A 13,205-nucleotide genomic window follows, 5' to 3' on the forward strand; every position below is an offset into this window, starting at 1 on the left:
ATAACCTAGAAAACTGTCTAAGACTTGATGGTTGCTCTGTCAATTCTTCGTCATCAGTTGGGAACCTAGGTGTGCTATTTGATCGCAATCTTTCCTTAGAAAGCCACGTTTCTAGCATTTGTAAAACTGCATTTTTCCATCTCAAAAATATATCTAAATTACGGCCTATGCTCTCAATGTCAAATGCAGAAATGTTAATCCATGCATTTATGACCTCAAGGTTAGATTATTTTAATGCTTTATTGGGTGGTTGTTCTGCACGCTTAGTAAACAAACTTCAGCTAGTCCAAAATGCAGCAGCAAGAGTTCTTACTAGAACCAGGAAGTATGACCATATTAGCCCGGTCCTGTCAACACTGCACTGGCTCCCTATCAAAAATCGTATAGATTTTAAAATATTGCTTATTACTTATAAAGCCCTGAATGGTTTTGCACCTCAGTATTTGAATGAGCTCCTTTTACATTATAATCCTCTACGTCTGCTACGTTCTCAAAACTCAGGCAATTTGATAATACCTAGAATATCAAAATCAACTGCGGACGGCAGATCCTTTCTACCTAACATTGTTCGGAAGGCAGACACACTCTTGCAGTTTAAATCTAGATTAAAGACCCATCTCTTTAACCTGGCTTACACATAACATACTAATATGCTTTTAATATCCAAATCAGTTAAAGGATTTTTAGGCTGCATTAATTAGGTAAACCGGAACCGGAAACACTTCCCATAACACCCTATGTACTTGCTACATCATTAGAAGAATGGCAACTACGCTAATATTAGTCTGTTTCTCTCTTGTTCCGAGGTCACCGTAGCCACCAGATCCAGTCTGTATCCAGATCAGAGGGTCATTGCAGTCACCCGGATCCAGTACGTATCCAGACCAGATGGTGGATCAGCACCTAGAAAGGACCTCTACATCCCTGAAAGACAGCGGAGACCAGGACAACTAGAGCCCCAGATACAGATCCCCTGTAAAGACCTTGTCTCAGAGGACCAGGACAAGAGCACAGGAAACAGATGATTCTTCTGCACAATCTGACTTTGCTGCAGCCTGGAATTGAACTACTGGTTTCGTCTGGTCAGAGGAGTACTGGCCCCCCCAACTGAGCCTGGTTTCTCCCAAGGTTTTTTTCTCCATTCTGTCACCGATGGAGTTTCGGTTCCTTGCCGCTGTCGCCTCTGGCTTGCTTAGTTGGGGTCACTTCATCTACAGCGATATCGTTGAGTTGATTGCAAATAAATGCACAGACACTATTTAAACTGAACAGAGATGACATCACTGAATTCAATGATGAACTGCCTTAAACTGTCATTTTGCATTATTGACACACCGTTTTCCTAATGAATGTTGTTCAGTTGCTTTGACGCAATGTATTTTGTTTAAAGCGCTATATAAATAAAGGTGACTTGACTTGACATACACAGTAACCATTTAGCACAGGGGTGTCCAACTCTGTTAATGGCAATCGACTGTCCAGCAAAGTTTAGCTCCTACCTTAATCAAACACACCTGAAGCAACTTATTGTGGTCTTCCTGATCACTTAAAAATTAAAGGTAGGTGTGACTGATTAGAGTTGGAGCTGAACTTTGCAGGACAATTGATCGCCAGGAACAGGATTGGGCACTGTTCAGTTTGAATCTAAGGAATACAGCCAGAGCCGCTGCTGGCTAAATGGGTGCCCTAAGCATGATTGTATTGTTGTGCCCCCTTCCTCAAATATGATGAAGAAAAAAAAAACACCTATGGGGTGAAAAGTCGTGGCCTAGTGGTTAGAGAGTTTGATTACCAACCCTAGGGTTGTGGGTTCGAGTCTCGGTCCGGCAATACCATGACTTCAGTGCCCTTGAGCAAGGCACTGAACCCCTAACTGCTCCCCGAGCGCCGCAGCATAAATGGCTGCCCAATGCTGCGGGTGTGTGTTCAAGGTTTGTGTGTGTGTTTTTTTAATAGAACTTTAATCAAATAAAAGAGTTAAAAAAATAATAAATTGTATTATTTACAAATTACAATTATATATATATTTTTAATTATATATAACTTTATTATGACTAATTTATTTTATAGTCTCAAGCCTTCAGAAATCATGCAAAAGAAAATTAAGAAGTTTTACTATGATAAAACCATGGTTTATTTTTGTAAGGGTTGTGATGCCCACATGTTTTTTTATTTGTTGAAGAAATTAGAGGCTGTGTCACCTAGGCTATAACAAAAAGGTGGCCAAAAATGAAAGATTTAGTGAATATTTGAATTAAATGTTTTGGCCAATAGCCTAAAGAAGGATTGGATTGTCCTGTGTGTAGCACCAGCACTTACCAGGCCTTTTCATTTCTAATATCATGTTATGTATATAAATAGTTTATTTAGTATAAGCCTTCATTATGTATTTTTAACCAATCATTATTAACCAATCATTATTGCCTCATTTATTATATAATACATTAGGTTTTTAGTTTTTATTACAACAAAAATATTACAGTACATTAATACTTCTTTGTAAATTATTATTTGAAGTAACAAAACCATGGTTAATTTGCAGTCACCATGGATACAAGAATGATTTTTTTTTTTTTGGTGTTGTTATTGTTAAAACAATGGCTAATTTTAGTAAGGGAAACTGAAAAGTCAGAAAGAATATTAGATGGGTTTGTGGAGATGAAATTATTTCCGACATTAAAACTCGTTATAAACGTCAACAGCAAAAAAGAAAAAAAATTCACAGAAAAGTGCATGAAAGGGATACAAAGGCCTCGTTTTTGCCAAAATGATTTACAATTTATTTTAATAAATATAAAAAATGTAAAAGGTGTGAGTTATAGTTGACCCCTAGATAAACAGTTACAGTTGTTTTATTAAATCATTCTCCTCAAATGCTATTGACATTAGAAAATTGTATACCAATATCGCATGCAACTTTAGAGACGGCCCCTAAATTTGCAAATATCTAGCGTCCAACATCAAGCCAACTTTATAACTATTTTTTTTATAAATATAAAAAATATAAAAGGTGTGCATTAAAATTTATATATATTTTAATACATTATTTACTAATACATTTTTTATTTGTAGTTTTATTTTAAGATTAGATTATATACTGTGAAATAACATGAACATTAATATTATTAATGATAGGATTAACCCTCTACTGCACGCATTATTATGCAATCATGGAAAAAAAGTGTTACAGTGTTTTTTTATATATAAAATAGACTCAAATTAACATATTTATATTTTTTTTATTTTTCGTGGGGTACTTTTGGGTGCGTTGCCATATGGCAACATTGTGCGACAATGGAACAGCCTGATGTGTTTTCTCCCGAAATTACATGAAATTCATAGATGATTACAGACCTGTCTTTTAGAAATGAAATAGTTTTTATTATTTAAAATGTTTTCAAGAACTTTGTGTACAAAATATGAAACTCATTTTCAAAGTATTATTTCAACAATATTTACAAAACATCTGACGCAAACTCATAAGAACTGTTCAAGTGAAACTACTCTATGTGAAACACCTTAAAGCAGTTGTTCTCTCCGTTAAGGCAGAGGTGCACCTTGCACTTAGAGCAAACCACTCTGACGATTCCCTTGCAGCCAGGACTCTTGCACCTTCCTTTTGGTGCACCCATCTCTGGCCAGTGATCAAAGCGGTCAAGACGGATGCTGCTTGGTGGAAGGGGGGCAGTGGGTCCTTTGTGCCGCTTCTCTTCTATACGGACCTCCAAACTCTGTGAGGGTCTACCTTTTCGTTTGGTGGTGCCCTTGTTGACCTTTGTAAGGCAGAGTGCCACATTGACCTTGAAGTCCAGTAAGCTCAATTGTGTCTTCTGTGAAATTCCCATGGCATCAGAGTCCCTGCGGTAAAGCAACCATGCCTGCACCACTGTAAGATCAAAGAAGTGAAACACAATGCAGTGGTACCACTTCTTGGATCTGATCTTAGTACGGTACAGGGCAATGAGGGAATCCAATAGGCCAACACCACCCATGCACTTGTTGTACACGGTGACAATGTTGGGTCGCACAACTGTTACCATCTGCTTTGCTTTCTTGTCCCACCTCTGCACTGTGGTGGTGGGGGTTGCTGCAGCGAAGGTACTGAGGAGGATAACTGGACGATTGTCGAACCATTTCACGGCTTTCAACGTGACGCTTTTGTGTTTTGCCTCCATTTCCTCAAATGTTCCGCGACCTTTAGCCTTCATTTCTTTGTCTTCTGTGAAGACACAACCGGCAAGTCTGTTCTTTCTCACAGTTCCCACACTGTGGATTTTAAATTTCTCCAGGATGACTTGTAGGTCTACCCCACAAAACCAATTATCATAAAACAGTTTGTAAGACATGTTGGGAGGGATGACTGAGGCCAATCTTAGCACTACATTGCCACTTGCACCGATGTCAGGCATTCCCTCAGCAGCAGGGACAGCACCAGTGTAGAATTCAAAATTGTGGACAATGCCATGTTGATCAGCTAACACAAAGATTTTGTATCCCCATCGTTTGGGCTTTTTGGGGTTGTACGTTTTCAGCCCACTTCTACCCTTAAAAGGGACAATTTGTTCATCGACGCAGAGCATTTCATCGATTGGAATGTCCTGGAAGCTCTTCAGAAGTGAATTCAACAAAGGCCTCACCTTGAACAAAATCCAGGTTGGCCTTCAGCAACTTGCTCAGTGTTATCTGCGAAGTGCAAGAATCTTTTAATCATCTCCCAGCGGGACAGTGACATGACATCTGCCACTTTATCAACTCGAGTATCTTTGCCCCAGTACATACGGGTGTACGGTAAGCCATAAGCAGACATGTAAAGGCATATGCCAAAGAATTGCTGAATCTCATCTGCTGATGCATTAAGTGGCTTGCTGGGATCTTCCTGTACTGCGTAAAGATTTGTCTGCTTTGCCACATCTTCAAAAACTTCTCTATTGAGAAGGCCTTCAAAGTATTGAATTGGCTCACGGACCATCATTAGATTCGGTAGTGCACCTTTCCATTTGGGTACTGGCAGGATGGTTCGCCTCCTTTGCCAATTCAGATTCTGAGCCTTTTCCACCTCAGGAGGTGCAGGTGCCTCCTCCTGAGCTTCAACTTCAACTGAAATATAAGAAAAAAATAGTTATTGCTGGCATCAAGTTTAGGATAATAGAACATGCATGTGTTTGTGCCTTTACGTGTGCGTGTGTGTGTGCACATGTGCATGGGGACTGCACAGCGACTTGTGTATGTGGTTATTTTTTGTTCACCATACAGATTTTGGAATTCCAAAAACCTCGAATTCTTGATCTACTTTACACCTTTCCCAACATCAGCTCAACAGTGCAAAGGAAGACATGTAACCTGAATGCTGAACATACCGGAATAGATACATACCTGTCTCTTAGTCCTCTGAGTCTACTATGCCTAATTCTGCCTGCCTCTCATACTCCTCGTCACTGATCCCTAGCTCATCCTCACTTTCATGTGATGGTATAACCACTTGTACCCTGTACATTTCAGCCCTCCTCTCAGCCTTGCCATAGAACACTGACGGCTTCATTTTCTGAACAAAATAAGCATTTATATATTATACTTTTATACTTTACTTTTACTTTTATAAATATATACAAATATATATAAATATATGAGTAGAATACAACCATCCAACTATATCAGTGCATCCATACATTGTCATACATACAAAGCTACTCTGCATTAGCATGGGCAAAATATTGTTCCATTACCGCACAATGTTGCCATATGGCAACATACCTATTTTATTGAATAAAAAGGTAATAGTAGTATCAAAACAATGTGACAATGATTGAAAAAAGATTAGAACTTACCCCAGATGCTTGATGTAATTTTTAAATTCTGAAGTATGACAAATTTAGGAAAATCTTCACATATTCACAAGCACTTTTTCAGCAACTGGAGTCATCAAAAGTGTGTGAAAAGAATGACAGTGCAAGGGTGTGTAGTGTCATGTGATGTCATCAAAGCATATCATTGGTTACCACCAGGTTCTACCATGAATTTAAGACCAATCAGAGCTCATGTTTATTTTCAAATTTCAAGAAATGTCCAAAAAAAAGGGTATGTTGCCATATGGCAACACCGTGCAGTAGAGGGTTAACTAACATAAAAAAAGATTAATAAATTATCTGAAAAATAGATTGTTCATTGTTAGTTCATGTTAGTTAACGCACTAAACCAAAGAGAGCTTATTATAAATTGTTGCCAACACTTTTCATGATCTATAACCATTCTTAAAAATAACTTGAATGATCTATAAACATTTCTGAAATGATTATATAAAAATATATTAACATTAAAATTCATTAGCTTTTTAAAATACATATTTTTCTTTGAAAGATTTTTATATTGATTTGAATGCTCTATACACGTTTCTACAACAAATATTTAAAAGTAATCCTATAGCTCCATCTGGTGGTGGCCATGATTGATATTACACACTGCACGTTTGGTGTCGCTATCTGAACCAGTCCGAATGAGGTGCACCTAAATGGAGCGCGAGAACAGGACAGATTAGGGATATGCCTATGCAAGGCCAGGTTTACAAGCTCTATCTGTAATGCGAGCCCATGTTAATGGATCAGATCAGTATTGCAGTGCATACTGTATATGCACTGCAAACAGGGTACGTGTGAACCTGTACTTGACAAATTGTAGGGTTTTTTTTTTTTGTCCCTAAAACTGACAGAAAAGGATAAGGGCCTAAGAGATTTCTTGAGCTGTAATGATGAAAAAAACAACAACCACCACGTTTTTTTTCCACTTCATTTTTTTATCCACTTTATTTTCAGTGTTTATTTGCGCATCTTCTCAGTTAACAACGACTCTGTGTAGTAACAGCTGCTCTATGTGAAATCACGCACCTGAGGGAATCTACCGCTGATTAGAGAACCGGCTTTACTGACTTTTAGATGCGCATTAACGATCAGCCAATCGTGATCGGAGCAGCCCTAGTGTTATCCATACAGTGTTGTAAAGTCGTGAAACTATGCATACTTCCTCAGAATGACTTTTTCTCTATATGAAAAAATGCATTTTATGATGAATGCAGTTTGCAGTAAGCACACGGGACACGCCATTTCCGCATCTGCGCACACACCCACTCTCGCTCTCACCTCCAGTTTGCAGCTGAATACAAATTGTCAACGTAATATACAACTAGGCTATATCTGGCCAAATACATCAGCACAGTCCCGCGCAGAGAAAATAAAAATACAAAAGCCCATGATGAAGCACGTGCATCACTTTCAGGTAACTGCGTTCAAAATCCGGTGAAATTATTTTGACTGTTGACGATATTAAATGTTTTTTAATGTTGGTAATAATTTCCCCACCAACAACAACACATTTGAATTAATATTCTAGTTTTCAGGACTTAAAATGCTAATTGCTGTTGTTACACTTACAAGACGATCAAGTCCTTGCTTAATTAGGGGCCAAGCACCGAAGGTACGAGACACCTATTGTAATCGTTGGCGTTATTCTTCTTCTTCCGCCACAAGTCTATGGCAGCCCATAGAACCGATTGGGGGAAAGTTATAAAACTTGCCACACTGATAGAAGACACTTTCAACATAAACCATAGCAAATTTGAAGTCTCTAACTCAAACTAGCGCCACCACTTGTCCAATTTTGCATTAATGTTTATGTTAATAACTTTTGAACCGTAAGCCAGAAAAATGGAAATTCTTTTTTTCCTCTGAATCCTTGGCCCATGCCAAGTAAAATAAAAAAAATGGCAAGGTTTAGTTTTTTTTTACTATTTTCAATTGTACGAAAAACATACTTTTTCAAGCACGTCCTAGACGGTTAATTAGTCTGGTTAGTTTTCACGAAAATTGGCTCAGATCATCTTCAGACCATTCTGGTAAAAAATTATGGAATTCAAGTTGATTCGTTCAACCGTTCTCGAATAAACACGTGAACAAATTTGACGAAAAGCACGGAAAAATGCGTGTGAGGCTATATCTCGACAACAGTTTGGCATATTGAAACCAAACTTGATGTGTGTTATAACAACCTGAGACTACCTGCAGTGCTTCGACACAGCACCGCCTAGTGGTCTGGAGATATTAAAAATGCATATTTTTTATTTACCTTCTGAATGGTTTGGCCAATAATCACAAAACTGGTCTCTTTAGATTCAGTGCGTCATGTCGTGTCGAACGATTTCCAATTTTCCCATGTCAGCCATTTTAGGCATAGACCATTTTGAATTGTTTTAAAATGCTGTATTTTTTAACAAATTATCGTATTGTTAATAATTACAAAATGTTTGGCTCCATGCCCTGATGGTACTCAAAAAGTTTGGTGGCAGCGCCACCTTGTTGTCAAAAGTTATAATAAAATATCAAAACAATGCTAATAACTTTTAGTCAATAACTTTGGGTCATGTTGAGAGCATCGATACCAATAATGCCAAAAGAAAAAAAAAACATACTTCCTGTCCACCATTTTGATTAATGTTGACCTTTAGTGACTGATTTTCACCAAATTTGACTGGGATCATCTTCAAACCGCGCTGGCCAAAAATTATGGATTTCGTGTCGATATACGAAAGAGTTTTCATTTAGCGCAACAACAAATTTGATGGAAAGATGCCAAAATTCATCTGAGGCTGTATCTCTGCATCCATTTGACATATTTGCACCAAACGATGTATGTGCCATTATCACCTCACACTGACCATGCCACATTAATTTGGTAACAGCGCCACTTATTGTTGGAATAATAAACCATTCATTAACCATTAATAATTACATTTATAAAAATGCTAATAACTTTTTATTGCATTAGCCTGTTGCAATGAAACTGGTCTCAAAATAGTCCGTGGCTGATGCCAAAAGCATACATATCAAATATGCCAGAACTTCCTTTTATGTTGAAAACCTACTTTTTCGAACTCCTCATCAACCATTGGTCCGATTTTCACCAAATTTGAATCAGATGATCTTCAGACTGTGCTGACAAAATGTTATGGATTTTGTGTCAATAGAAAAAACCTTTTTCGCATACCACAGCGAGGAATTTGAGGCATGATGCCAAAATGACACTTCAGGCTGTATCTCTGCAATGATTTAGCATATTGACACCAAACTTTGTGTTATTGTCATCTCACACAGAACACACAAAAATGATTTGGTTACAGCGCCAGCTGTTAGTCAAAAGTGATAAGCCATTTAATCATATTACTAGTGGTTGTATTTATGATTTTTCAGCCATTTACATTTGCAGTCATCAAAGGCAGCAGGGTTTGTGGACAGAGGTTCATCGTCAGCAGCAGGACTTGGTGAGGATGATGCTACTACTGGAGAGCATATGGCATCAGCTTACACGTTTTTCAGCATTTATAGTGGTGGGACATCACACATACCAATAATAATAATAATAATAATAATAATAAAATCATTATGGAAATTTAAGAGTGGGTTTTCCTTTTGCAAAGTTTACAAACACACCTGATGAATCTTGATGGGTAGAAGTGGCCACTGGTGTCAAAAGTATTCACTTTCATTATTCAAGTTGAAGTATAGATACTATGGTTTAAAAAGACTTTTGTATAAGTTGAAGTATTAACTGAAGCTTTTTACTCAAGTAAAACTGTAAAAGTACTGGTTTCAAACCTACTTAAAGCATAAAAGTAAAAATAATGCAAGGAAGAAAAATGCCATTAAGAACAAAAGCTTAGGCCGTGCCACAAAGCCTATTGTGCCCTACCCCACTTCCTCAATAAAAAAAATTCTATAAAATTTCTTCTGTAAATATAACAAAACAAATTTTTAATTAGTAATATGCATTGCTATGAACTTCATTTGGACAACTTTAAGGACGATTTTATCAATATTTTCAAAGCGACCCCAATCCCAATGACTTGATGTTTAGCCCCTAAAATTTGAATTTAATCAAGGCAACCCCTCCAAAAAATGTGTATTTTTTTAGCCCGGAACGAAACGCGATTGGGCTAGTTTTGAAAGCAATTGAGCAGGTTTTGTTTTGAAAACGCACATGCTGGATATATACTAGGAGCCCCTTTGCTGACGAGATGCGCATGAAAATCGCATTCAATTTTTTGCACAGCCCTATTGAGTTCTGTTTCGCGGCTTTGAGTTTAATTAATTCTGTCTTTTTAATATCAAGCATGTCCCGCTCTTGTCTCATTCATTCACATTCCTTTATTAATACTAACAGTCTGATCCACTGAAAGCTGCGCAGAAAAAGCTAAAATAACCAGCGAAATGTTTCATACTGGATCTTGGAACAAAGTACGGTTTCAATATTATTATTATTATTTTTTTTTTACATTACACTTTTTCCTGCTGTTCAAACAACATTTTTTTTCCCCTATTACTACAACCTAACAAACTACATAGCAGCTTGAGTTTGTCAGCTCTATGTTACCATAGACAACAGTAGTTTGCTGTCGTGACTCTCGCGAACAGCACTGAATGCGTACTGAAAATGTACACTGGCGTTAGGGGTGTGCGATATGACAGTTCCTCTTCAGGAACTCGAGCTGCGTCGAAGCGCTTTGGGGAACGCGTTCAGCGTACGCGACTCTGAATATCGTGTGTAATCAGTCCAATGGAAGGGCGTGACGTCACCGACGTGGTGACGTAAGCGACCAGGAAGCTATAAAAGCACGTGCCACGCAGCTGGCGTCAGCTTCGCGTCTTTCAGCAAGCGCTCTGTGTGTGAATGTCATTTGTCCGTCTTGTGAGTCTTATTTACTGTTGTCTGTCCAGTTAAAAGAGCTCCTAGACATGCCAAAAAGCAAGGCGAAAGTTAAGCACTCAGATGGCGATTCCAAATCGCGTTATAGGCTGTGTGTTCCTCCCTGCCGAGATATATAACGGGTGGGGATACACACAACCTGTGCGTGGTTTGCCTGGGTTCGAAGCACGCTGAGTCGGCTCTCGAGGGGGCCGACTGCCCGCACTGTGAGCGAATGTCGGTGCGGCTGCTTCGTTCCCGGAGGGCCCTCTTCGAGGAGGGGGCCTTCGCCAGCGTTCCCCGCGGTGCTGGTCCCGCTTCTGCCGAGGCAGAACGGCGGCTGCACTCGTGGGGTTCGCAAGTCGATCTGGTAGAGGGAATGGAGACGGGCCAGTCCCTATCTCCTTCCACTTCTGCCAGATCCGGCACCCAATCCCTAGAGTCGGAAGCACGCACAGCGGTTCCTTCCACTCAGGGTGAGGGATCGACGCTCCGCCTCTCTTCCTCCGAGGAGGTCGATGTGGAGTCGCTCGATAGGGATTCGCCACCCCACTCGCTACAGTATGAGGAGCTCTTAGAGGTGGTTACTCGCGCGGTGGCCAAATTAAGTATCGATTGGCCCACCGAAAAGTCTACCGAACCGCAGAGAAGCAAGCTGGATGAACGCTTCCTGCGCGCGAGTCAGCCACCTCCCAGCCGGGGCCTTCCATTCTTTCCCGACCTGCATGATGAGATCGCCAGGTCGTGGAAACGTCCATTCTCGGCCCGCCTCTACATCCCCTCGTCTGATTACTACGGAAATGTAGTGGGGATGGGAGAGCACGGTTATAGAGCGATGCCCCGGGTGGAACAGACGCTTGCGAGCTATCTGTCCCCTGGCGCGGCATCGTCTCTGAAGGCCCCGGCATTGCCCTCAAAGCCACTAAGAACAACTTCGGCTTTGGTGGGCAAAGGGTATGCGGCTGCAGGTCAGGCTGGTGCGTGTCTGCACACCATGGCAGTGTTACAGGCGTACCAGGCCGACCTGCTCAAGGAGCTAGACGAGGGAGAGGAGATCAAGTCCCATGATATTTCTGAATTAAGAAGGACCGCTGATCTCTCCCTCCGTGACACCAAGGAGACCGCCCGAACGATTGGGCGGTCCATGGCAGCTATGGTGGCCGCGGAGAGGCACTTATGGTTGACCCTGTCCGATATGAAAGAACGGGACAGGGTCTGCCTCATGGACGCCCCGATCCAGCCGACTGGCCTGTTCGGCGACGCAGTTAATTCTGTCGTCGACAGGTTCCAGGAGGCCCGCAAACAGGTGGCGGCGTTCCATAAGTTCCTCCCTCGTCGCTCCCTCTGGGCATCTGGGAAGGAGATGCCCCAGCTGCACTCTAGCTCCTCACACCGCGAGGCCCAGAAACAGAGCGTCGCCTCTCGTGCTCCTCCGCGTCGGGAATGAGAGTCTCAGCGACGCTCTAGGCCGAGGTCTTCTAAGCCCAAATTAGATTTAAGGGCGGTTATCGAAGCTAAGAAGTCCTCGGCCAAGAAACCCTGACGCCAATGGCCCGGGGTTTCAGAGGGCAGCCTCCGCTGGGGTAGAACGGTACACACCGCAGTCCACGGTGCCCGTCCCACCTCAGTGCCCTCTAGGAGTCGTTCTGCCAACCCTGCCAGTGCTCCAGGGCGCAGCGGCCCCGGCGAGCATCGTTCTCAGTATCCTCCGCCCGTGCGCGTAGCGGGGCTGGGACGCTCGCTGCCCCTGCGGGGGTCTCTTACACCAGAGGTCAGTCTCGGGAGACTGATTCCATTAGTAGATTATTTAGCAGCGTGGAAACTACTGCCAAATGTATCTCGTTGGGTCCTGCATATAGTAGAAAAAGGCTACCGCATTCAGTTCGGCTCCGTGCCGCCTATATTCAACGGGGTCGTTCACACGATAGTGGGCCCCGGGCAGGGTCTGGTTATGGAACAGGAAGTGGAAACCCTATTAGAGAAGGGTGCCATCGAGGTGGTCCCTCCTCAGGACAGGGAGTCCGGATTTTACAGCCGGTATTTCATAGTTCCAAAGAAGGATGGGGGGCTGCGTCCGATTATAGACTTGAGGGTCTTAAATCGTTCAGTTATGAGACTGAAGTTCAGAATGCTCACAATCAAGCATGTTGTAGCTCAGATCAGGTCCGAGGACTGGTTTGTCACGATAGATCTCAAAGACGCATATTTTCATATCTCCATCCTTCCTCAACACAGGAAGTTTCTGAGGTTCGCTTTCGGGGGCGAAGCCTACCAATATCGAGTACTTCCCTTTGGCCTCGCACTCTCACCCCGCACGTTCACAAAGTGTGTAGATGCGGCATGCAGGGCATCCGCATTCTCAATTATATCGACGATTGGTTGATTTTAGCTCAGTCAGAGCAGATTGCGGTTCGACATCGAGATGTCGTTCTCGCACATATGGGGGAGCTGGGTTTGAGACTGAACGCCAAGAAGAGTGT

At 41.5% G+C, this 13,205-nt stretch overlaps 2 protein-coding genes across 2 annotated transcripts in view; both read right to left on the reverse strand.

Annotated features, from left to right (window-relative positions):
- Positions 1-13,205, reverse strand: part of LOC132150315 (zinc finger protein 271-like) — a 96,257-nt gene that overhangs the window by 6,298 nt on the left and 76,754 nt on the right. The window lies entirely within an intron of this gene.
- LOC132144716 (piggyBac transposable element-derived protein 2-like) lies at positions 3,501-5,539 on the reverse strand. The gene is made up of 3 exons (XM_059555623.1): positions 5,404-5,539; positions 4,638-5,097; positions 3,501-4,539 (listed from the first exon to the last, which is right to left on the reverse strand). The coding sequence occupies exons 1-3, from the start codon at positions 5,537-5,539 to the stop codon at positions 3,501-3,503; spliced, it is 1,635 nt and encodes a 544-aa protein (XP_059411606.1).

The sequence above is a fragment of the Carassius carassius genome, chromosome 1 (assembly GCF_963082965.1).
Source record: "Carassius carassius chromosome 1, fCarCar2.1, whole genome shotgun sequence".
In the NCBI taxonomy this organism is placed as follows: domain Eukaryota; kingdom Metazoa; phylum Chordata; class Actinopteri; order Cypriniformes; family Cyprinidae; genus Carassius; species Carassius carassius.

Excerpts from the sequence above, each read along its gene's own strand:
- LOC132144716 (XM_059555623.1), bottom strand. The coding sequence starts at position 5,539 with ATGAAGCCGTCAGTGTTCTATGGCAAGGCTGAGAGGAGGGCTGAAATG. Across the intron at positions 5,098-5,403 it reads TGAGAGGCAGGCAGAATTAG|TTGAAGTTGAAGCTCAGGAG; the intron begins GCATAGTAGACT and ends CTTATATTTCAG. Across the intron at positions 4,540-4,637 it reads CAACCTGGATTTTGTTCAAG|AAGTGGGCTGAAAACGTACA; the intron begins GTGAGGCCTTTG and ends TTTTAAGGGTAG.